The sequence below is a fragment of the Rhinoderma darwinii genome, chromosome 5 (genome assembly GCF_050947455.1).
Source record: "Rhinoderma darwinii isolate aRhiDar2 chromosome 5, aRhiDar2.hap1, whole genome shotgun sequence".
Taxonomy (NCBI): Eukaryota; Metazoa; Chordata; class Amphibia; order Anura; family Rhinodermatidae; genus Rhinoderma; species Rhinoderma darwinii.
In genome coordinates, this window is record NC_134691.1 from 285,124,293 (window position 1) to 285,151,925 (window position 27,633).

The 27,633-nt window shown below is 41.3% G+C and overlaps 1 protein-coding gene across 1 annotated transcript in view; it reads right to left on the reverse strand.

Moving 5' to 3' along the window:
* Nucleotides 1–26,748, reverse strand: part of PLCL2 (phospholipase C like 2) — a 172,148-nt gene extending 145,400 nt beyond the window's left edge. The window contains exons 1-2 of the mRNA XM_075827230.1: nucleotides 26,645–26,748; nucleotides 24,518–24,992 (exon numbers count right to left, since the gene is read on the reverse strand). Of these exons, the coding sequence (XP_075683345.1) occupies nucleotides 24,518–24,805 (288 nt within the window). The 5' untranslated portion in view covers nucleotides 24,806–24,992; nucleotides 26,645–26,748. The remainder of the gene's footprint in view (nucleotides 1–24,517; nucleotides 24,993–26,644) is intronic.
* Between the last annotated feature and the right edge of the window lie 885 nt (nucleotides 26,749–27,633).

Here is a 27,633-nt window from a genome sequence, read left to right on the forward strand (position 1 = left end):
CCGTATACAATTCCCTTAACTTTGGTTCTGGCAGCTGTATAATGGAAAATGTTAATACTCTGTAGTTTAACTCTTTATGGGCATATTATAGATGCCACTCTCACGGACAGAATAAAATATCATGCAGACTAGATCTACCACTTCATTAATATCGCAAAAGAAAAAGCCAACTGTGAGATTTGTAAAATTTAGCCAAGTTCCAGAAACAATGACTATACTAGTAAATATATAAGGCTATGCTTATACCATGCAGAAAAACAAAAAAAGTAATAGTGCCTTGGAAATTGATAACAATTTGACCATGTTAACCCCTAAAACTGGCACCAATATTCAGTATTTGAATCAGACTACAAATTAGAAATATACAACACACACAGAATAGTGTTCGGGAAGCTTATTTCTAGCCGGCTTTGAAATTGCAGGGGGCTTACACAATTTTCACGGAGATGACTGAACTATTTTCAGTCAGACAGCAGAAAGAGGATAACATTTTCAGCTGCACCTCGGGGAGCCTCTTTTGAAAAAAAAAAAAAAGAAAAAAAAAAAGTAAAAAAGGGGACTTGCTGGATAGTGTTAAGGGGAGGATACAATGTTCAGATTGATAATGGGGGAAGAAAGGAGAGGCTGCAGGAATCTAAAAAGGTAATATCAAAGTGACTGACAACTCTTCTGTGCTAAAGGACATAAAATTAACACACACACGCACACACACACACACACACACACACACACACACACACACACCACACACACACACACAAAAAGCAAATCTCTGTCAAAATAGTTTAAGTGAATACATCTATAGTATCTTGCATGAATAAATAGGACTCAGATAACATAGGGGGGGGTCGTGTGAAGACCTCCGGAAGGGGGTTGCGAGCCACTGATTGATGTCCCAGTTTCAACTGTATCGGCTTCCTCAGGACGCAGATACAGTTGAAATCAATGCTGGAGCAAGGATCTGATGGCTCCGTGCTCCAGCATTCACTTTGCCCTGAGCGGCTTGTAGCAGACAGCCGCGATGTAGTGACGGCATAGCGCCTGTCTGCGCGGAGCCACACAGTCCACAAACCGGAGGAGCAGAAGGATCTCCTCCACCCGTCGTGGGAACGGGCTTAGGGGAGTATGTATTTTATTATTTTTATTAGGCACTATTGGGGCATTATAGTGCATGGGGGCAACTCTGGGGCATTATACTATGAGGTGGCAGCTATGGGGGGAGGGCATTATACTGCATGGGGGTAGCTAAAGGGGAATTATATGGTGAGGTGGCGGATATATGGGGATATTATACTGCGTGGGGACAGCTATGGGGGCAATATTCGGTGTGGGGCGGATATAAGGGCATTATTCGGTGTGTGGGGCAGCTATAAGGGCATTACAATGTGTGGGGCCACTAAGGGGACATTATACTGTGTGGGAGGCCCACAGAGTTGTGACCCACTCAGATGTGTTTCACCCCCCTGTTCTAAACCCCTAGCTACGCCTCTTTTGACCACTAATGGATGGGTCAGGTCACATGACCCACCATCAGCAGCCATAGTCAGGCCTCAGCAACGCACAGCAGCAGGATACCTTGAGCCCGCCCCATCCCTCGCCCACAAAATTGTCACTGATTTCGACGTTGCAGGGACTTCTATTTCTAATGGAGCTAAGTATCGGCATCTAACAACGTATGTTGTTGACATACATCAGACGAAATGGGGATAAGTACGGTAGTAGGGAGTCCCAAAGAAAAGTTCTCGGCCAAATGTGGGTCCCGGACTAAGACAATTTGGAAACCACTGCCATAGAAGATGTAGTTTTCCCCATGTTTGTACACTCTTGTTATAATTCAGTGAGGCAATTACAATCCACTCCTCCATACAAGCACAAAGACATTATAATCAATCTCCGTAGATGTGTTCCCCTTTGCTGTGACACTTTGTCAGATGTTATTTGCCAAGGCTACGAATACACATAAAAGAAAATAAGGTTACCATTAACATGCAAAATCAAGAACGAACAGCCAACGGCTCTGCACAAATCGTTAAAAAAAAGTATTATCTTTTATTAATAAAAGCTCTAGAACACACTACAAAATTGCATACATAGCATTTCCCCAACATCAGTCGGTCTGTAGATCTGTCAGCAGACAGGCAATACGGACGGTAAAACTGAAACATTTCTATATAACATTCCCTGCAAACCTACAGCTCGGATGTGGCCCATGCTGTGAGGGTCACTGTGGTGAAGGGGCCACAGGCTCCAACAAGTGCTGCAGCCCCTTTGTTCTGCAGATCAGTGGGTCAGAACCCATAAAGTTCCCACATTGATGGCCTATTCTAAGGGTAGGTGATCAATGTTATATTCCAGGAAAACCCCTTATAGGGGTTGTCTCACCAAAACAACCCCTGTCTGTATGCACGATTAGGACCCCCTATGCCCTCAGGGACCCCCGCCTCTATGTGCCGGAGAGCCGCTCTGTAAATGCCATTAACACATCCTGCTTTTCATGGCATGAGCATTTCTTGGTGGTGTGGCTCTGAGAAGAACCAATACTGGTGTGTGCAAGTGCCTAAAGTTGCCTGTCTACCAAGAAAAATAAATTGGCTCCCGGTGTGGTCGATCTGCTCCTAAAGACTATATAATAGTTTATCCTTGGCCTCAAATATAAAAATCCCTCATTCCCTTGCGTCATGGCGGTTTAAAAAAAACAAAAACATAAAAAATACGATATCACTTCAACAGACAAAATCTTTTTTTATTCTATGGGTAGTGAAATGTAGCCAGTTACGCTATGCAACCTCCGTGCGCTCTTCGGTGCTTTGGGGGAGTTATAAATAAAATAAACATGTGCTGACAGAAAAGAGCATGACCTGAAGACAACTGGAGCTGCGCTTAGAGCATAGCACTTGACTATTATGTATTCCTGTATAAAGTTGCAATAGGCGAATTTTATAATAACTTATCTGCATGCAACATACAGATAGAGCCAACTGCAACGGAGGCCAAAAGTGTGTGTGTGTGTGTGTGTGTGTGTATATATACACACGCACACACACACACACACACACACACACACACGAAAACTGGCGCTTCATTCATTTCACATTGAAAATATTCATTGGGTTCAGCTGAATCAGCATATTTCAATTTTGCCTTTACAGGTTTGGGCCGATGCACCAGCTGAGCCAACCTGACATTGTTCTTCAGATATACTTCTCCACATTCATATGGTGAAATCCCAAAAACTTTTTTTTATTTTATAAGAATCAATCAATTAATTCTATATAGCAACAAGTATGACCTCTACATGGTAAATTAATCCTGCCCCGCACACAGACATACATCTACATTTATAGAAATGCACCTTATTTCTCACTACTCAGACTATTTAGCCGCATATATGAATAGCAATTCCCCGATTTCTTATTTTCCGTGGTTTACATAGCAATAACAAATTCAGCAGCGCTGTACAGACTGTGTTCTCCAGTTCACAGTCTAAATTAACCAGTATATTTTTCGGGGGTTGTAGGATAAGCCCACACATTCACAGGGAGAATATACTCAAGTTGTCTTTTAGTGGTGAGTCTTCTAATATTCTATGTAGCAGTTTGTTACGGATATCCATTTCTGGAAAAGTGACAAAAGTAGCAGTAACAACTCACAGGGTTTGTCATTCAACTTCCCCAGAATCCTGAACAGCAAATTTGGCCACTGACACATTGTAATTCCCATTTAGTCACATTACTAGGCAGATTTACCCTTTATATGATAGAACACGGACTACAATAGTAGCCATAAGGCCAGAATCACACACAGTTTTGATGCAGTTTTTGGCTCTGTTTTTTTAGCCAAAGCCAGAAAAGGATCCATAAGGATGGAAAGATATAAAGAAAAGACTGATGCATCTCCTTTCTTTTGTGTCCACTCCTGTGTTTGGCTCAAAAAGCTGAGCCAAAAACCGCATCAAAACTGTGTGTGTGTGATCCTGGCCAAAGGGATCGTCAAACAGCTCTGCCAAAAACGCATATAACAGAAAGATCTAGATTGTTAACCAACTTAATAGAATAGGACAGATATTTTTTCATTTTGAAATTATAGAGAGACCTAAAAAAAGGCCATTGAGTGTTTAATAGGTTACCGCGTTATCAGTGATGAAATACAGGCCCCATGCAGACAGCATCTCCGAACCCGTGCCCCCATGGCAACACGTCTTGCTCTTATATTGGCTATTATAATTATATTTGGGGAGATTCATCAAAACTAGTGCAAAGGAGGAGTAGTTCTGACTAGCTTTGGGTAGCTGCTTTCATGTTCCAAAATGGCCTAAAGCCTTATGCCCACGACACCAAAGGTATTGTCTATGGGTCTATTTTATGAATTGTTAAGCACTTCATTTGCCACGGTATAGTGTTTCTGTGAGGCACCATGTTCTCCACCAAGGCTTCTAGAATACCACCGTAATAAGGTATTGGATTCCATGCATAAAATCTGTGAGAAACACAGGTACTGAGCTACACAGAGGTAGAGTATGGGCCCATAATTGGTTCTGGGTGCCATATTTGGGATCTGTGTATTAATGCATGAGGCTGGAATCTGTTTGTCGCTACAGTTTTCCATAATTGTTAATAAATCTCCCCCATAGTGTTCATCCAAATCACCATTTACATTAATGGCGGCATCTCAACAGACTTTAAAGGGTAACTTAACTTCCAGAAAACTTCTGACATGTCACAGTGACATGTCAGAAGTTTTGTTCGGGGGAGGTCTGAGCACGGAGACCCCCACCAATCGCTAAAAGGAAGCATAGTTTCTGAACGGCTTTTCTCGGAAAGCCAAACAAGTGGTGTACGTGCACATAGGCTTTCTATTGAGCCCATACACCAACTGCTCGGTTTTCCGAGAAAAGCCGATCAGAAACCAAGCGTCTCAGAGCTCACACGAGCGCTTCTGCCGCGTGAACGGTGGGGGTCCCAGTGCTCGGACCTGAACTGATCAAAACTTCTGACGTCACTATGACATGTCAGAAGTTTTCTGAAAGTCTAGTTATCCCTTAATGTTTGTGCGTTTGTCCAAATACCCATTCAGCCAATCTCCCGGGTATGAGTAACTCAGCATAGTAGTACGTTTTCTTTTCACATTTATTTCTGGTAGTTTTCCTTCAAGGGAATAAGAGTCTTCCTGTAAATCAACTCTCCAAAGAGAAGTCGGTAAGACTTGTGTATTTTACACATATAGTACATGGTTATACTTTTCAGTAGTTTAACTGTGTACGACTTCATAGTTCACCATGTGATTGAATGAATCATCTCATTGAGAAAGTTCAAGAAGGGCCTTGATGACTTTCTTGAAAAATATAATATTACAGGTTATGAGTTATAGATTCTGGAGATGGGAAGTTGATCCGGGGATTTATTCTGATGGCCATATTTGGAGTCTGGGAGGAATTTGGAGTTTACTTTATGGGGGTTTTGCCTTCCTCAGGATTAACACGGTAGGATTATAGGCTAGACTTAATGGACCTGTGCCTTTTTTCAACATTATCAACTATGTAACTATATAACAAGTCAATTAGGCCCTGTTCACACAGAGTTTTATGACACTTTTTTCTGACGCGGAAACCGCGTCGGAAAACGCGCCAAAACGCCTCTCATTGATTTCAATGGGAGGCGGAGGCATATTTTTCCCCGAGAGCGGTAAAACTGGCTCAGAGGAAAAAGAAGCGACTTGCCCTATCTTCGGGGGTTTACGTCTCTGAGGCAGAGAAAGCTTTTTTTCGCTGCATTTTTTGCCCACGGCGCTCAATCTGCCTGCAAAAAAACTCAGTGTGAACAGGGCCTTACACTGTTTTGCTAAGAATTTCCACAGGTAAGATACAGGCAGCTGCAAATAGTGGCAGGCAGGTTGTGCAAACAGTACACTTTTTCTTTGCACTCTCTCATCCATTGTATCAAACTCCGCATACACAGGAAAAGTTCAGGCAGGTTTTCAGCCATTCACTGACAGCAACAAGCAAGCAGTGGTATTGACAATGACAAGGAATTGAAACGCATAAATGCAGATGACTCCATGTAATTGCGCCTCGAATCCAACCACGTTTGCAGTTTTTGGCGCATTTTAAATTTACTCATTAAAATGTTTGCGCCAGAAAGAACATTGATTTGCGAAATGTTTGCCACGTTGGGTCACAGTCTAAGAACATGGCCGTGGATTTGTTCAGTTGTGAAATGTGCCAGATTTATCACTGACTTGCACTGGTTTTGTGGTGCAAATTACTGGTCTAAAGTATACCACACAATAGGTGGTGTAAAGAAGGGAAAGGAGTCCTGCACCAAATCTATCAAACGACATGCACGTCATTGAAAAATTTGGCACAATGTCAGCCTCGCACCTCTATGCTATCTATTAATCAATCAGCCCAATAGTATATTAGACAATATAACAACTTCATTAAAATAATTTTTAAACTTTATTTAAATAAGACTGAACAAATCCTTTAAAAAAAAAAAGTGCAAGTTTGCAATCTGCAATAGAGTGACAATTCTGCCCATTTCTGCATGCACAACGCTCAATGACCCAGTGAGTATGTGACAGATCTCTTGCATGCCAAGGTGCCCTCTGCAAAGCAAAGCTTCTGTGTGCAAGAGGCTCTTCTTGTGACTAAAGGGTGCTCCTACGGGTGCCCCAGTTATAGGAGAAAATAACATTGTATAAAAATATATGTCTACATATAAAAAGTCTAAAATATCCCCCAAGGGTAAGAAAAAAAAAAAAAAAAACCTTTAAAAAAATATCCGGTCAAAAAAAAATAAAAAAAAATGCAAAAATACATTTGGATAGTCTGATAAATAAACTACCCGACAGGCAAAAATTAATACGCTTCTGGTCACAAAGGACCAACCCGCTCTGGCCATACTTGGTAACTATTAACTATTATTAAGTAAGGAATCTTTTGTTTTAGGCTTAGCAGCTGTGTTTTTTTTTATCCTTTACCATTTGTGATAAGACCTGGAAAAATATTGCAGCCCTTTGTTCAAAATTCATTCGGTCATTGTACAGAATGTTGATTGCCAAAATAATTCAGATCATGTCAACATTGCGCTATTTTCTAACGTCACACATGAGAATGGGGATAGACAGCTGCTTTGGAACTAGAGAGTTCTGACTAATGCAGTGTAAAAATACTCCATTTACCAGCTCACGTTCATTTCTTCCGATGCAATTTATCAGATTTCGTTCAAGAAGACACAACGTGTTACACTGCAAAGAATCAATTCACATTCGTCTCCAATTATTGTACCGTAAGAGTTTGCACTCTGCTACACAGGACAAGTTATACGGGGACAGAATCCATTGGTGCTGCCAAAATCCATTGCACGGAAGAGTCACAAGGATCAGATTTTAGATCAGATTTAACCTCTTATACTCGCAAAAAGGCAAGCACTGTGATGGTGTAATAGAATCGCTACACCGCGGTACACTGCTACAGTATACTGAATCACACTGCAGAAATGATGTGCACTGCACCAGTCCACAGCACTGGCGAACAAAAAGCCATTGTTAATGGGGAAATGACCTCTCAGAAGCGAAACCTCTTAAAATGCAGGCATCATGATATTTTAAGTGACAGAATTAACTATTTATGGGACGTGGCGGTGAAAATTGTTGGAAGCAACAGATAGGAAGTAGAGCACTAAATGCATCATTTGTTTTAGGGCAATAAATCCAGTTACTGATGGAAGCGTGTCCCCAGTATAATTTAAGAATGGGCTATCAGGTGGTCTCTAGGCTGTAAACTTTATTGCCCATTTTATATTATTAGTAGCTTATCACGGCATCAAGCAATTTAGTCAATAGACGGGCAATGGCTATGAGGTTATAAACCAAACTTGGTGGCGCTGTCAGTGTCATTCATACATCAATTAACAGATGGCCGCATTTAACAAAGCAATTAATTTGTGCCATTAGATCCGTTACAAGTACAGTAATTAATTTTTACTTATTTAGCAAAGGTCCTCAATACTCCACACAAGGCCAATAAAATAAAAAAGTGTCTAGAAATAGAGGCAATGCCTACATAAAAATCAGGCTAAATCATCCATCAGTAGCACGGTACATATACTGACAGAATGTGTTATACAAGTATGGGAGTTGTGCAGTGTTTAATGTTTATGAATTTGGCAAGACATTTATTCCTTAGAATAACTACCGCCAGGTAACTTCAGATCATAGCCAAAAAATTTTAAATAAATGAAAAATTGATGTTGGGAGGTAAAGTATAATAACTAAACCATGGAGCAATGGAAGGTGGTGATCTGGACTGATGAATGGCGTTTTCTCTTACATAATGTGGACGGTCAGGGGCATCGCTTACCAGGAGAAGAGATGGCACCAGGACGCAGTATGGGAGGAAGACAAGCCGGTGGAGGCAGCGCGATGCTCTGAATAAGGTTCTGCTGGGAAACCTTCGGTTTTGGCATACATCTGGATCATATTTTGACACACACCACCTACCAAAACATTCTTGTAGACCAAGTACACCCCTTCCTGGCAACAATATTACCTTTTTGACAGTGGCCTTTTTCAGCAGGATAATACACCCTGCTACAATGCAAAGACCTGTATATCCATCACATCTAAGTTCTTAACTCTCTGACACTGAACCAGTCAGGTCCGCCGGACTGACGGATTCAAGACTTAGCAAATCATACAGCTGCTCTGTATACAGAATACAGAGCAGCTGTATCTCAAAAAGTTAAAATTATTTTCAATAAAAACGAATTATAAAGTTGCACCAATCACACTGACTGACATTTTTATTTAAAAAAAAAATAAAAAAAAAGGTTTACATAGCCTTTAATAAATCAAAGTTTTGGTAACAATATAAAATCCCACCATGTTCTACAAACTCTATAGAATAAAACCATGTTAAATAAAATGTCCCATGCTGATAACCAGGCTCAAATCTCAGATTGCTTTTAGCCGCTGGTTGTTGCTCATCCTCTTATAATGTAATATGTCAAAGACTGAGCTCCTCGTAATCCCACATAAACCTGGCCCTATTAACACCTTTCTTAATAATGTTGCTTTGTAAGGATATCAACAGGGTGTTGCTTGTAACACAATCACTGTGTCTCATTATAGTTTCTACTCTTGAATTCAGCGGTTGTAAATCCCATCAAGGTCACCATCTTCTGTATGACTATTCCATCAACATATCTTTATTCTGCATGTCTAGGTATACCCAGTGCTGGATAAACATAGTTCTGTGTCACCAGTAGCTTAAAAGGTCTACTAGAGCTAATCTTTGGGACAATGTCTATTAAAGGGGTTGACTCATAACAGACAACCCCTTTAACACGAGAGCCGCCTTAGCGATCATCTGATCACTGCGGGTCCAGCGCAGTGCAGCAACTGGGAGTACACCTTGATGCAGGATAGCGGCACCGCCACCCTTGACTCTTATCGGGTGAATAACCTTACAACACAGGCCGTAATAAAACTTTATACATTTTTCTGAATCTGTGAAACTTTGTCAGGTCATGTATTACGGCATGGTGGGGGTTTAGGGGACTAAAACGAAGGGACAGGTTCCCTTTAAACTTCAGAAAGCCCCTTTAGAACAACGTTCAGTCTTTGATCACTAAAGAAACAGATCATTTCTGCCACTATCCAGGAGGCGTCTCATAGTTGAGTGATTAGTGGCACTCACATTTACTTGCAATCTAATTTCGCAGAAGACAAGTAACTTCATCCATCTTCTAAGACAAATTCAGTTTGTATTTTGCAAAGCTTTGAAACACCAGCTAAAATAATTGAATCTATTTCATATGTCATCAGTCACTTTAGTATCATTCCATTACAGCCCCTATGGGACATTTAAAGAGGATTCACTGGGGCATCAATCTCAATACAGACTGCCAAGGAACAAGTAACGTGTCAGGATTTAGTTAAAAAGTAAATCAAGGAAATTAATTAACACCTATTTTAGAATTTTAAAATAAATCTAATATGTACAACTATGCTGTGAAAAGGTCTGCCCGTGCGATGGTTTATTCTCAGAAAAATAAGATTAAGTAATTAATCGGTATTTGCATTCTCAAAAATACCTCCGTAAGCCATCATAAAATATATCCACACGATGCAGCTCTGTGCTGCATTATGAGGCTGGATTCACACGAGCATGTTCGGTCCGTAGAGGATGGAACGTATTTCGGCTGCAAGTCCCGGACCTGAAAACATGATTACAGTACGGGACAGTTGTCCCGCAGCGAGGCAGGGACTCCTAGAGTCGTACATAACTATGATGCTAGGAGCCCGGCTCCCTGCAGTGTGTTCGGTCCGGGACTTGCGGCCGAAATACGTTCCGTCCTTTACGGACCGAACATGCTCGTGTGAATCCAGCCTCAGGGTATATCCACACGTAGCGTAAACACTGCGGATTTTCCTGCGACTGATTTAACGGTGGAAAATACAGTAGCAGCAGAGTGGATGAGATTTGAACAAATCTCATCCACACGCTGTATAAAAAATACGCTGGAAAAAGTTTATAAACTCACCTGCCGTGCGGTTATTTTAATCCGCAGCATGTGAATTTACGCTTTGGAATCGCTGCTTTTCTTTTGCAGGTTTTCCCCATTGTGTTCAATGGGGAAGTAAAACCCACACTATATTATAATAGCAGATGTTGCGACTTATGGCAGAAAAGCAAAAAATTGCAGTCCAGAAAAAAAAAAAAAAAAAGGAGGTTATACCTTACCCGGATCTCTATGCTTCTCCATCCAGGCCAGCCTCATGGGATGACGTTTTATCCCATGTGAGTGTTGCAGACCATCACAGGCTCCAGCAGTCACTTGGGATGAAACGTCACCCCAGGAGGCCAGGCTGCAGAACATCAGAGGGACGCGTCACCAGGAGTACAGGTAACTCTAAGCTTTTTTTTATTATTATAACCTGCACAATGCCAAGTGTCGGATGGATTTGTGTAAAGCACGCCGCCACTGGACTCTGGAGCAATGGAATTGTGTTCTGTGGAGTGACGAATCATGATTCTCTATCTGGCAGCATGATGGACGAGTCTGGGTTTGGTGAATGCCAGGAGAATGTTACCGGCCTACAGTTGGCACAATGATGTCACAGTTTGGTGGAGGAGGGATAATGCTATGGGATTTTTTTTTTCAGGGGTTGTCCTCGGCCCCTTAGTTCCAGGGAAGTGAAATCTTAATGCTTCAGCATACAAAGTCATTTTGGACAATTGTTTGCTTCCAAATCTGTGGGAATAGTTTGGGGTTCGGCACTTTTCTGATTCGGCATGACTGTGACCCAAAGCACAAAGAAAGGTCCATAAAGGCATGGTTGGGTGAGTTTGGTGTGGAAGAACTTGACTGGCCCGCACAGAGCCCTGACCTCAACCCCATCAAGCTCCTTTGGAATGAACTAGAACGGAGATTACAAGCCAGGTCCTCTCATCCAACATCAATGTCTGACCTCACAAATGGTCTTCTAGATTTTGGAGTGTCTGTGGTACAACAATTCCCACGGACACTCCAAAATCTTGTAGAAAGCCTTCCCAGAAGAGTGAAAGCTGTTTTAGCTGAAAAGGGGTAGGAGAAATAGCTCCATATTAATATCTATGGATTTAGAATGGTTTGTCAAGAGCTCCTGCAGGTGTAATGTGTAGATATCCCAATACTTTTGTCCATATATAAGGTACGTACACACACCCTTTGTAAGGGTATGTTCACACGAGGTCATTACGTCCGTAATTGACGGACGTATTTCGACCACAAGTACCGGACCGAACACAGTGCAGGCAGCCGGGCTCCTAGCATCATAGTTATGTACGATGCTAGGAGTCCCTGCCTCGCTGCCGGACAACTGTCCCGTACTGTAATCATGTTTACAGTACGAGACAGTTGTCCGGCAGCGAGGCAGGGACTCCTAGCGTCGTACATAGCTATGATGCTAGGAGCCCGGCTCCCTGCACTGTGTTCGGTCCGGTACTTGCGGCGGAAATACGTCCGTCAACTACGGACGTAATGACCTTGTGTGAACATACCCTAACGGTGAAATCCACCACCTTTTCGCAGCAGACCAGAACATGCTGAAGATTTGAATATCCGCAGCAAGCATAAAATCCATGCAGATTCTTTCTTCAGTGCTTACATGGCCAAGTAGTTTGCTGAAGATATCCCATGCAGAATAAGCACAGAAAATCTGCCGCTAATCTACTTAGTGTGAACATAGCCTTAGAGGAAAACTGGTCTGGTTACCCATAGCAACCAGTCGAAGCTCAGCTTTCTTTTTCTAATCTGCATTGGAAGAAAGGAACATCAAGTCTGATCGGTTGCTATGGGCATTACGTCCACTTTTTCTCTGACAGTTTTCATACATGCAGCTCAACGTAGTTTTTACATAATCATATTAGGCGCTACATATTTTGTTTTTTTTTTGCACAATTTTTTTCCCAAAAGTAACCTAGGTACTTCTTCTTTTTATACAATCAAACTTCCTAGGTTCTGGTCTGTCTCCTAGGAGAAATAGAACAAAAACACTTGTGCTATAAGCCACAGTCCTCGAGAGGTTACGGAAGTGGCTGACGATGACGTAGAGTCAGCAATACTGAGAAATGTGTCTTATCAGAAAGACTTCAAAATAAGTCTTAAACACGCCAAACCCACTTGAATTTGTCGGTGTTGTGAGCCGATACCTGAACCTACAGTCTTGTAAACAGAGAACACGTTATTTCATAGTTCCCAACATTTCAAGGGACACGTTACTCTATGAACAACCCAACATTTTATGCAGTCAAATAGTTTTTTACTTACCAATTGCTACAATAATCTAAATATAAAAAAATTAAATAAAATAAAAAATTGTGGCCAACTAAGAAGAAATGATGAAATAATAATCCACAGATAGGAGACAGATGGGCACTGCCTCAATATAGTAACTTTATTAAAGAGGTTGTCTTTTTTTCTATATGCCCTATTAGGGTTTATGTATGGGACCCGCTCTCTTAGCCAGAACGGAGAGCCACTCGCAAAGAGCGGCTCTCACTTTGGCATACCTGACTTACACATGTCTTACGTGAACGGCTATTCATTTATATGGCTGCCATGTCAACTTACATATCCCCTACAGTGGTCGCTGCTGGGGGAAGGTATGGCTGGAGATTTTCAGCTGTTGTCGCTGGAAGTTCTGGTGATCACCGGGCCGCTTCAATTAAAAAGAGGATCGTCATTAAAAACATACCAGGGGCAAAGAGGGATTTGGGGCAAAAGTAGCGCCTGTCCTTGCCCCCCCCCAAAAAAAAAGATTGACACCTTAGGTATGAACTTTATACATGTTTTATCCTGTGCTGCTGGTTATTCCTATGCGATGTATTAAGTAATTAAACTGCTGTTCATGCTGTACCCTATATTGTTACACACTTCCTTAAATTAAAGAGAAGCAATTACGTAAGAATGACAGAAATGGCCTAACGTTTTCCTGCCCCGTCCGCAATGTTAACGTACAGTATAAAATATAGTAAGAATAAGAGTAAGAATATTTCATAGTAATGATATATTGTAAAATAATCTTTTGTGCAGGAAGAATACAACATAATTTCCAGAAATAGAGAGTGGAAATGAACGGTCATGATCGCTCCGGTATTGCTTTTTCCATTGACAACCTGACACCAGTTTAGCATGAGAACGATTTAACAAAAAGGTGGTGTATACCCAATAATTTTTATAGCATTCATCCCTATTTTTAAAGTGGTTGTACAAGATTAGAAAAAGGGGTCTGCTTTCTTACAAAAACAGTGCCACACCACTCCACAGGTTCTGTGAGGTATTGCAGCTAAGCCCAATTCTCTTCAATGGCTTTGGCGCTGTTTTTGGATGAAAGCAGCCATGTATTTTTAATCCTGTACAATCCTTTTAAGTCAAAGTATCTGTATTTGCAGTGTGTTTAAATACAAACTATTGTTACCGCATGAACGGATGGATGACTACTGCTATTCACAAATCCAGTTAGGGTCAGTTCACACGGCTGAATTTTTGTGGTGGAATCTGCCGCAAGTCTGCCTCCCATTCATTTCAATGGGAGCCAGACGCTTTTTTTTTATTGCTAACTGATTTTTTCAACTAGCGGGAAAAAGAAGCGTCCTGCCGGATCTTCAGGCGGATTCCACCTGAACCTTCTGTTGAAGTCAATAAGAGGAGGAATCTTCCTGTCGACAGCAGGAAAAATTCCGCGGAGGATTTTGTGGCGGGAACCGCCAAGCAAAATCCCCCGTGTGAACGGACCCTTATAGTGAATTCGGTAGTCACTGACCCCCTCCCCACGCCATATGAAGCTGCAATTCTGCTTTCAAATTCCTCCTCCTTCCACTAATGTCTATAGACTCCCATGTTACACTGAAAATTTGTAAGGTTAGTTATAATCACTTTTCAGAGAAAACTTTCTATAATATATGGACACATCTGTGCTCGGTCATAAGAAGACACAGCTCTCATAACTGTAGTGTAACTGTAACGAGACGTGCAACAGTGTGTTCATACATAACAAGGGTAGATTTTATGAACTGGAAGTATATAGTCAAGGTTCCTATTGAATGACTGCAAGTAGATACTGAAAACCATGAGGAATTGATACAGAAAGTTTATTCGAAATTATGTAACTCTCCATGATACAATGAATGACTTATTTGCTGTAACTGGAATACCCCATTAACAATGGGCACCAATGAGGTGCCCAAAAAAATGCCAGATTTCAGGTATCCTCCACAGATACAGCAGAGCCGAGTTTGTCGCCTGGTGGGCTTGTGATTTTATACAGGAATGTAGGCTTGCTTACCGCATTATCTTAACTCATGGAGTTATCACAAAACTCTGCACTAGGATAGAATTGTTCATTTCCCAACTCTGTTTTGACAGATATTTTCCGGAATCAGTTGTTTTACACAAACACACAAAAGATCACCAAGACACACCATGAAATTGTGATATGAAAAGACTTCACACTCTTACTACACATGGGGATTCTGGAGCAATGAGAGTTTATTTAGCTACAATTAGGCCTCATGCCTATGAAATGTTCATTTTGGGTCGTGAAAAAAATTCACAACAGGGAAATGTATATATTTTGAAGGCTGCATAATATTGTGTGGTGTGCCATATGTCGGACCTTGTTTTCTACTAAAAGAACTGAAAACATACAAAAGAAAAAAACTAAGATATTAATTTTTTATGCAGATTGCCTGTCATGTTGGACAAGCAGTCCGATCTGTGGGTCTCATGTTATAGAACAGGAGGAGCGGAGCAGATTGACATAGTTTTGTGGGGAAAGATTCAGTAGAACTTGTAATTTAAATCTCTGCTCATTCTGGGCTTTGAAGTCCAACGGACGGTCCTACTCAGTGATTGACAGATTTTCTGCAGGCAGGCTCACACAGGGAAGGCTGTCAATAATTGATTGAAACCGCCCACTGGACTCCTAAACTCAGAATGAGAAAAATCGAAGTGAATAAAATACAACTTATACGGAATCTTTTCCCACAAAGATGTATATCAATCTTCTCAGCTCCTCGTGCTATAGAACATGCTGCCTCCAGATTGGACTGCATTCTTAAAGTGACAGGTTCCCTTTAAAACCCTGTGTATAGCATTTTATCTTTATAGGTTAGGTATGCATGGCCCCATTGAAATGTATGGCAAAAAAAACAAACGCTATTGCTATTATCTTTAATGCATGAATATGCGTTTCAACACAGAACCGGTGTCTTTATCAGGCCAAAGGCATCAAACATGTCTTATTTATACACATGCTGGGCAGGATCACAAAATTAGAAGTGAACCAAAAAAAATACGCCGAAAACTCAAATGGCACAACGGTCAGTGACGTTATCTGGGACCGGGTAATAATTCATACTATGTCAATTAAACATAAAAAGTAACACTTACTATGTTGTATTATAATTGTATTGTTAAAGACACATTGGCCTGATGAAGACACATGTTCTGTGTTGAAAAGCAAAGCCATGCATTAAAAATCTTTAAAGATATTACCAATACTATTAATACTCCTATCAGTAGCGCTTTCTATTATATCCATCTATTTTTTGTTTATTTGCCGTCTTTGTCATGGTACCGGTTTTTGGATTGGAGAGCTGCAGCTGACTTTAACAACTATATGCGTGCATCAGTGTTGTACCTGAACTGTACAGCTCCCATAGGTGTGCGTAACTGCTTCGCCTTACATTTTATTCATCCGATCAACCAGGTTTATCTTGCATTATGTTTCTTTTTTCTCTTTTTAGGTATTCCATTGAAATGTATGACCTCTGTATTAGGGATTTCTGTGATCCCAAATACGGTCTACATGAGGCCTAAATATTATATTACAATATAAACATATGGGAGTATTGAATCACATGAAGTCTCTTATACGATATATGCTCCATCAGATGCCGTATAGATGCGGTTTCAGTGCTTCTAGTGGCAATAAAGTGCAATTTTTGGCACCCAGTACGTAACAATACTCACTGCGATTTTGACGGTCAGGTGCATGTGCAAAGGAGTTATCCCATTAAGACCACAAGTTCGCCAGAATGGGATCTGCTCTTATAGAGCATCTTGGGCGACCCATCCCTATGAAGTTAATTTGGCCATATAGGGCAGATCTCAAATAATTCAGAACAGATTAGTGTGCAGCATTTTTTTATTTTGAGCAAACAAATCCCTCAATGTGATAGAGAGATCTAATGTATAAATGTCATTTGACTAGGGACACCATGGGCCTGGGAATGAGAGGAGAACATATTCATATTCCTGGTAATAATAAAAATAGGGAAGAAAGACACTAAAACTCCACAATGAATACACAAAAACAGTTGATCAAGGTAAAGACAAGTACGAAGCAGGAATCCATACGTCTATATACAGCCAGGTAACCCTGTCTGCTCCTACTGACTTATGTATATAATACACACACGAACAGGAAGGCTCTAGGGCACAATCGGCAGTAAACTATTTATCAGCCAAAATATTTTCATGTTGCTGCAAAGCACACATAGGCGATCAGGTGCTTTATAATAAGGACTGCTATAGATTGAAACAAACATATATTATGGACTGACCCTTTTAGCCCTAAGAGCGATCTATCCAGTCTATGGTTTGCTGATCTACTCACCTAGCAACAGCTAACAATGTGAAAATCTCAATAGCAGTATGTGTAATTATTAGATCACCCAGCTTCTAAAGAGATCAATTACAATATTAGTTATATTAGGGTATTGCCAATTCATTTGCATTGGTTCAACAAAGGTAAACAGATAACCTAAATAGGTGGTTTCATCATATCATAGAGGAGGATAACCCACCAGGGAATGCCAACACCCAACTGTCAGATTATGCATAGATTTCCAGGAGGAATAACAGAGGGACGGAAGAATGCAAAAGATGCGCTGAAATTTTTATTTTATGGTGAATTCAAGTATTTACCAAAACACACGTCAGGAGAGCTCCTGGCATATTTTGAGGTGCTTGTAAAAATGAATATTTCGAACACTGGTTTGTATGTCAAAAAGCCCAAGACTGTATGAAAACAGGTACAAAATGCTTTTATATGGCATTGATTTTATGCCGTACCACAAGATAATAAAAAAAAGAGTCTCCTCGAGGCTCTCTCCAAATAATGTCACTGACAGTTAGGACTTTAGATCTGTAAACTACGGGAATCCTGCCACATATACAGTTCATCCATTCATCCCGGACAATAAGTACAACGTTTTCTACAAGTTCAACTAATGTTTTTCCTTCAGTGTAAAATTCTAAAAACATCCAAACAACTAAAAACAATCAAAGATCAAACAATGTAGAATTAAGGAACCAGTAAGATCTTTACAGTGAGCGGGAAGGACATACATTCAGAGTCTACCGTCAATGTCTACTGAATGTTTCCTTAGGCTGGGTTCACACGAGCGTGGCGTTTTTGCGCACGCAAAAACACTGCCTTTTGCGTGTGCGCAAAAAACACTTAACAGCTCCGTGTGGCAGCAGCATATGATGCGCGGCTGCGTGCTTTTCGCGCAGCCATCATTATGACACTCCATTGGGATGTTTGTAAACAGAAAAGCATGTGGTGCTTTTCTGTTTACATTCATCCTTTTGACAGCTTTTGCGCGAATCACGCAGTTCGCACGGAAGTGCTTCCGTGCGGCATGCGTGGTTTTCACGCACCCATTGACTTCAATGGGTGCGTGATTCGTGCAAAACGCCGAAAGAACGGACATGTCGTGACTTTTTTTCAGCGGACTCACACTGAGCAAAACTCACGCACATGTCCGCACGGCCCCATAGACTAATATAGGTCCGTGCGACGCGCGTAAAAATCACGCGGGTTGCACGGACGTAATTCCCGTTCGTCTGAATAAAGCCTTAGGTCTAGAATGAAAGAAACCGAACCACAATGAACATTTCTAGAGGACCTATGTAGTGGCAACAAAAATCTCAAGAGCCAGGTAGCAAATTCATCGAAAAAAATGAAACATTTTTTTGTTGTTCTGTTGATGTCTCATTGTCTGGCCATTATTGTGTTGAGGTCTCATTGTCTGGCCATTATTGTGTTGAGGTCTCATTGTCTGGCCATTATTGTGTTGAGGTCTCATTGTCTGGCCATTATTGTGTTGAGGTCTCATTGTCTGGCCATTATTGTGTTGAGGTCTCATTGTCTGGCCATTATTGTGTTGAGGTCTCATTGTCTGGCCATTATTGTGTTGAGGTCTCATTGTCTGGCCATTATTGTGTTGAGGTCTCATTGTCTGGCCATTATTGTGTTGAGGTCTCATTGTCTGGCCATTATTGTGTTGAGGTCTCATTGTCTGGCCATTATTGTGTTGAGGTCTCATTGTCTGGCCATTATTGTGTTGAGGTCTCATTGTCTGGCCATTATTGTGTTGAGGTCTCATTGTCTGGCCATTATTGTGTTGAGGTCTCATTGTCTGGCCATTATTGTGTTGAGGTCTCATTGTCTGGCCATTATTGTGTTGAGGTCTCATTGTCTGGCCATTATTGTGTTGAGGTCTCATTGTCTGGCCATTATTGTGTTGAGGTCTCATTGTCTGGCCATTATTGTGTTGAGGTCTCATTGTCTGGCCATTATTGTGTTGAAGTCTCATTGTCTGGCCATTATTGTGTTGAGGTCTCATTGTCTGGCCATTATTGTGTTGAAGTCTCATTGTCTGGCCATTAATGTGTTGAGGTCTCATTGTCTGGCCATTATTGTGTTGATATCTCATTGTCTGGCCATTATTGTGTTGATGTCTCATTGTCTGGCCATTATTGTGTTGATGTCTCATTGTCTGGCCATTATTGTGTTGAGGTCTCATTGTCTGGCCATTATTGTGTTGAAGTCTCATTGTCTGGCCATTATTGTGTTGAAGTCTCATTGTCTGGCCATTATTGTGTTGATGTCTCATGGTCTGGCCATTATTGAATTTGATTCGCTGTAGTGCTCTAGCTAGCTCCCGAGGTTTACAGTAATATGTTCATCCGTATACATACATGGACTAGCTGAATTCACATCAATCAAGTGTCCTTTCATTTTTTGGGGGGGGCACTAAATAAAGAACAGAACCCTAGGCTGCCCATCTTGTGCTACCTGGAAAGGAGCTGCTCTGGACAAACTTTTGACGTGACTAAGAGAGGTCACACAATGTTCTATTTTTTTGGGTAGTTTTTATCAAAATCTGTGGACTTTTTTTTTATGCCAGTCAAAAGTATAAAATTGTTTACTTTAAGTGGACAAACGTTTCACTTCATACTTCATTAGGACACAACAAGGTGCACATTCCACAATCTGTACACGGTTTGTTTCCTCCTTAATGCTATGACAGATTTTTGGCACTCCTTTAGCTTAGGTAGGTTTCCTTATTTTTAGTTTACTGTGGCTGTATTACATTTCTGTGGCACACGGTAATATTCTATCTTTACACGTTCCTCATGTGAAACATTGTCCTTCAAGAACTAGAAATGGGGAGTGTAGATGGAAAAATACAACACATTCTACGGAGTGTGGGCACGTTCTGTACGGATGATGTTTTTGGGTTTGTATAGCCACTATTTGTTCACCCTCCCATACCAGGCAATATCCTTATGTTCATTAGATAGGAACATCTAGGAGTCCAAAACTGAAAAAAAACCAATGTCTTGAATTAAGGGGTCAGGACCTCGAATGAGAAAATATGCATGCAATAATGCACATAATTATATTTGCAACAATGAGAATTATTTTCCTCGTAGAAGATCGTTCCCATTCCTTAATATATCATTTTATGCATGTTCCTCTGCAGAGCAGCATCCAGATAGATAAAAATATAGGAACACTGGTTGTGTTTGGGTAAAACCTCCCATCGGTGGCCAGCTTAGAAGGACCTGCCAGTTCTCTTGACATATCGGCTTTAGTAAACACTTGCATTCCTCTAAAAATAACTTTTCTGTAGCATCTTTTTTTTTTAGAACTCTGCATTGCACAGTCCTCTGTTATTACTCCTACAAATGTATAAATATATTGACAACTGGGTGTTACCAGTTGGGGGTGTGTTCCTAGACAGTGTACACTGTCCAATCAGTGTTGACAGTTAAGACTGTCTAGGGACACACCCATTTGACAAGGGGCATGGTAACACCCAGTTGTCAATTTAATAATACATTCCTAGGAGGCAAATAACAAAATAATTGTACAACGCGAAAATTCTAAGGAAAGATGTTCTAGAATTGTTATTTTATGGCCAATACAAGTCTTTACTAAAATAGACATGCCAGGAGAGGTGACAGGTCCCCTTTAATATAGACTATGTTAAAATTCCTGCGCACTGATCTCAAACACAACAGAGAGTAACATATTATTCACACACTAGTCTATAAACATCAAATCCAGGAGTGGACATACCATTGATGCAACCTGTGCAGCTGCACAGGGAGAAGGTAAGGGGGGCCACTGTCACCTTAAAGGAGCATTTTTCTGTCTATTAAATTGAATGTAAATGCCTGAGCCAATTAATTTTATGACTAAAATCACTCATACAGAGACATAAGAGGGGGATTTATGACGAGATATTGGAGAGCAAGGGGCTAATATACTGTTCTTGCACAGGGGCCCTTACCTGCCTGTGTCCGGCCCTGATTAAATACATTAATAAGGATCTACTGTAAATATGTATAAATGTGGATAAAATAACTGTAGATTTCAGAATCCAGACAGATCACTACAGGAGCTAGCTTGATTTTTGTAAGTAACCAGGCGCTAAGAACTTTCATGGACGTCAATAAAAAAAAAATGTCCAGGCGCAGTTTGTATCTGGTTCCTTGGATTTGTCCAGCCTTGATGTAACCTGTCCACATGAATACGTATAATAAAACAAACCATCCTCCTTCCCGCAGCTACGGTGATCAGGGACTAAGTTACAATAATTGGCATGGAAGACCATAAACTTTAGATATTTGGCAGATCCTACCAGAATTGTCCGGATTTGCCAACAAATAAATCATGTCTATGGGCAGCTTTAGAGCACAGCATGAAGAATTAGTGAAATCCAGTCATGTAGGCAAGTATTATGGTAATTGGAGAATAAATGAATTACACATAATGTTTGGTCAAGTGTTTCACAATTATTACTATGTACCGTGTGTATGTTTCTATATGAAAAACTTTTGAATAGTTTTTGTCAAAATCGCGATCAGACACTTTGGTATCTGCTTCACGGGGAAAAGAGAATTGGACAGTTTTTAGATTTCCTGTCCATCGCTATAGTTTCCTCCTCCCCACCTTATACGTTCACTTAGAATAATGCACGTATTCAGCCAAGTCAAAGATGAATGCTATTAGATGGATCCAGGGCCCGACGGATGAAAACGGCGGTCGTGTGCATGGGGTCTAAGTGTCAGTACTTTTAATTCCCCAGATTTTTATAATGGAAGGTGTAAAAATCTCAACAGCTTACTGATGCCACTGGGGGTGGGGAGGGGGGGGTGTCATCTGTATACTGCTCCCATTGAGGTCAACAGAAATTTACAGATATATTCAGAATGGACCACTCAGCTGTAAAAGCATTAACAGAGATTTTCACAAGAAAGTGAGGAAGAATGGAGAATCAGTGCAACATTAATACAAAAACCGAGCACCGTCTATTAAATCATTTTATATAATAATATTATAAAAACAGTCATTTTAATTATTTTCGCGGTTTTCTAGAAAAAATAAAAAACATACAAAAATCAAGAGGCAAACTCGTGTATTCTCAAACAAGAATCAGCACCTCTGCCCTGTGAGTCTATGAGCAGAATACAGGCTACCATTGCAACATTGTGGGATATAAGGTAAGTAGGATTGGGTAGATGTACTCAAAATAAGGCAAAAACATAAGTATTTATATCTAGCTTTGACTTTTTCATTTGAAAATACATCCAACTGTTAGGCTTTGTTCACATTAGCAACATGACTTCCATTTATATCAGAGCTATGCCGGATACATGTTCGAACCAATACCAACAAATTCTCTCCTTTGACATATAATGGGATCAATCAGGTTTCCGTCTTGGAACAGGTAATTTTGATTGCAAAAATAGCACTGCCAGAAAAAATACCTGAAGCCCACACAGACTAGCAATAAAGCCAGTGTGAATAGAGCCTTACATCCAACATCATGCCTGACGATATATTTGGATTCATTGTATGATAACCGTATGCACGGACTCAACAAACTAATTATACAACATATAAACCAGTAATACAAATCGAATTATAATGCACATGAGAAATCAGGGGAATGCTAGCCTCACGTTAGCCAAAATAGTGACCATAAGCATAATGTTGTCGGCACAAGCCTCTAACGCTCAGTTCCTCTAGTGAGATCCGATGAAGATCACACCCAATCCTATGTACTAATGACAAACGCCACACTTACACTGAGCTACCGTCACCAACACCATAAGAACGGGGGTGGGACAAGTGAAAAAAAACAAGAGTGTTAGAACACAAACACCTTACAGTATGAGGGAGGACCCACAACTTTCTTGATCTTGCAAGATAAGAGGTTGGCAGGTGATGGTGTGAGCCGTTGTCAGGAGATACACCCAATGCCACACACCGTTACACATGGCAGAGAGAAGCCTGTCATTACGAGAAAAGGCTTGAACTATCTATTCGGGACAGATGTGGTCTGTGTGAAGTTGTGTAACTTGGGTTAGTTTGTTTAGGGTCATAGTAGGTTGTGGTGAAGTCACAAGTGCTACGCAATATTAATAAAACTAAAATATACAGCTAAAAATTTCTTAAAACATCTCACATGTACGAGATATGCGCCAGTGCCTAACTTATAATAACTTTTGGCGCCTGTGTGTGTATATTCGTATACGTGTGCCCTGATCAGTTTACATTCCATGGAGAATCCGGCTGCCAGTGGTGTGCTGAATATTTACCACACAGATGCCCAGAGCCTTGAACTAGGATATTAGGAATACGTGAGATACCCACACAAGGCAGAGGTGCCATAGAGTAGATAATACTCCTGGGAATACAATCTATTATATCACTAGGAACCAGCATTTCAAGAAAATTAGCTCTCAGCAGGGAAATAACTACTTAAAGGACCCACGGTGCTTTAGGCGCCTATTGTAACCTTAATATCCCCATCATGCTCTTATTATCGATTGCCGAGGAAGGAGCAGGCGTGTAATATTCTAGGAGCTTTTACATTAATGGCAACCTGTCACGTTGAAAATTTAGTCCAATCTATGGTCAGTGTGTTATAGAGCGCGAGGAGCTGAGCAGGTGGAGGTTTATTTTTGTAGCAAAAGACTCTGGATAACCGGTCATTTATTGATGTAAACCTCTGCTCATTCTGGACTTAAGAGTCCAGTGGGCGGACCTACTCAGTGATTGACAGCTATCTCTGTAATCATTCACAGAAAGCTGTCAATCACTATGTAGGACCGCCCACCGGATTCCTAAGCCCAGAATGAACATAGGTTTACATGAATAAATTCCAAGTTATACTGAATCTTTTAATACAAAAATATACATCCACCTGCTGAGCTCCTCCTGCTGCTCTATAACAAGCTGACTACACTTTCACATGACAGGTTCCCTTTAAGAATAATACAATAACATCCCAAATCTAGAGCAAGAAAGTCTCAACCACCAATATAATGATATAGACACTGATACAATGTTATGACAATGCCCAGTGTTTGTATTACGCTATGGGTTGCCACATAAATGACAATAGTCATATATTGATAGATTGCATTCTGGTAATTATTGGGTTAGCCCACAATTTGGCTGCCTCCATATTTATAAATAATATTAAAGGGGAACTGAACAAAAAAAAAAAAAAAAAATCACACTACTATATGTAGTCGCCCTGAGAGCATATTGATCCTCACAGATGTATTATGAATAGTGTTACACAATGTGGATCTGTGCTTCTCCATCACCAAGAGCAAAATATGACAGCAAATAAAAGTATGACAGAAAATCCGCTCACCTTGATAATACTACTCCTCCGAGGCAATCCGTGCTTGTCCACTCTGTCAATGCCAGGGCTCTCAGGCTGCGCAGATCCACTGTCATCTCTGCCATCTGTGCGGGCACAATCTCCATTGGACACACCGCTGCTAGAAGTATTCTCAATTTTGCACTTTCCTCCATTACTCTCACCACTTCCTCTGTCGCCATTGCTAGTAGTTAAAGGTAATTTACCGTTTGAAGAATCTAACGGCAAGGGCACACTACCCTCGCCAGCACTTCCACCTCCCCCACCTGGTTCTGCCATGAGGCTGTCAGCAGCAGAGCCTGTTCTGGAACGACTCTTACTTCTTCTTCTTCCTCCTCCTCTTCAAGATCAGCTTAAAGCAATGTAATCACAGCCCCGTCCTTCCTGATGGCGATACCGACTCATCAACTGTCATGTGTGAACATATAAGATTATATTACTAAATCCAATCCTCAGCATTGGTTACCTGAAATAATGAAACAAACTGTGTTAAGAATTGAAAAGGCAACTACTTGGACATTACAATTCATCATGATAATAAATGGTTACTGCACACCAAAAACAATAAGCAGTAATGCAAGCCTTGTATTTTTATTCCTCTGGAGGTCTTTTGAATGCTTTGTAGATTTCAGGAGTAATGTCTTTAAGAATGGCAGTGGCACTTCTTACCAGGGATGTGCCAAATGGACACATCATTACATGGCAGGTGATGTCACACACATGTACACTGAGCCTCACACTGTACACATGCGAAACACAGCACATGTACATGAAGACCAGGGCACATTACTGTATGTACATCACACATCACACAGCACATGTACATGAAGACCAGGGCACATTACTGTATGTACATCACACATCACATATTACACAGCACATGTACATGAAGACCAGGGCACATTACTGTATGTACATCACACATCACATATTACACAGCACATGTACATGAAGACCAGGGCACATTACTGTATGTACATCACACAACACATATTACACAGCACATGTACATGAAGACCAGGGCACATTACTGTTTGTACATCACACAACACATATTACACAGCACATGTACATGAAGACCAGGGCACATTACTGTTTGTACATCACACAACACATATTACACAGCACATGTACATGAAGACCAGGGCACATTACTGTATGTACATCACACAACACATATTACACAGCACATGTACATGAAGACCAGGGCACATTACTGTTTGTACATCACACAACACATATTACACAGCACATGTACATGAAGACCAGGGCACATTACTGTTTGTACATCACACAACACATATTACACAGCACATGTACATGAAGACCAGGGCACATTACTGTATGTACATCACACAACACACATCACATATTACACAGCACAACACACATTGCAAAGGACATCAAACACCACATCACACATGACATTGCACAGGACATCACAACACATCACACATTGCACAGGACATGACAAATCACATATTACACAGCACAACCCTTCACACATTACAGCATCACATCAGACATTACAACACAGCCCATCATACATTACACAGGACATCACATCACATATACACAAAACTCACATGACATTAAGTCACAAGGCTCATACTCTGTATTACATAGTGATGATCACACATGTACATAACATATAAAGAGGAAAATACTGCACACTTCATATCACACACAGGCAGAGCCAGCACATCAGACCGGGGGCTCATCCTCTACATGACAGACACTACACACATGCACAGCCAGGCGTCTCCCCTTCCTATATCGCCAGTCCAGTCACTACATGACAGCTGTACAGGCTTTGTGTGCTGCCGTGCGGTATGTGCATCTCCCTCGGACGTGTACACACCATATGCTGCTAGTAGCTGCAGAGGTGTCACTAGTCCTCACTGATGTCACCCAGCAGCACGTATGTAATCCTGACTACTGTCACACACAACGTGCGATGAGCTCCAGTCAGTGGCTGTCACATGCACAGTGCCGTATACGTGTGTGTCAGGGTGTGTACGGGCTGCACAATCACACAAGTTACATGTAGCGGATACATCCATGTACATGACTAGTGCATGCAAATACAGCAGCGCCCCTCACCCATTAGCGACTTACCCTGATTCCCGGACTCCCCGGGCGTAGCAGCAGCCGCTACCACCGGCACCCTGAGCAGCCTCTGCACTGCCGGGGTGAAACCACAACACCCGTGCAGGGCGGGGCTCCCCTGCCAATCACTCTGGTAGTTAGACACTCATTGGTTTCCGAACAAACCCGTGAGCGTGCTCGCCACGCCCACCTGTCAGCGCGAGGACACGCCCACCTGCGTCCCCGGTGATATTTCTGGGTGATTTGCTGCATCTCTGGGTAAGAGGAGAGCGGGCGTAATAGTCAGTCCAGTGCCGCTATACATTTATATTGCACACTACCTTCATGTTTATTTGGCAAGTGAAAAAATAAAATAATGGGACTAAGAACTTTAATAATAATTCACAATTGGCATAAGGCTGAGGCTAAACGGCGACAAAAGTTGCATGCGAGTCGCATAAGACTTCCACTTCTGTGTTTGGCTTAAAAAAAAAAAAAACAGCCAAAAACTGCATCAAAACTGCGTGTATGCACCTAGCCTAAGGGCAGGGGGCAACACTCAGACGTTCTGTAGTGCAGTGTATAGGAATACATTCAGTCGCGTGTACATGCAACTTTCTTGAGATTTTTATGTGACTATTTCACAATAAAATTAGACAGACATGGTGGTGGGACACAGACTGCAACAGCTTCTATTGTTGTGTTCGGCGGTCTCACGCACAACATGAGCTCAACCCATATGCAACTTGTGATTCCAGGAACACCCACAAGACCTCCCAGAAATTCACACTTCTGGGTACATATACATACACTCCACCCAGGGCCGATTCTAGATTTTCTGCCGCATGAAGCGAAAATTGAAATTGCGCCCCCCCCCCCAGGCTGTTTTACATCACTATCATCCTCAAATTCATTCGTTTGCGCCGTTGCCTTATACTTCCCTGGCATGCGTGGTGCAGCTCAGGTCCTCAACTGGCAACTTCATTAAATAGTACCCGCAAAACGCCAGTGTCATCGTC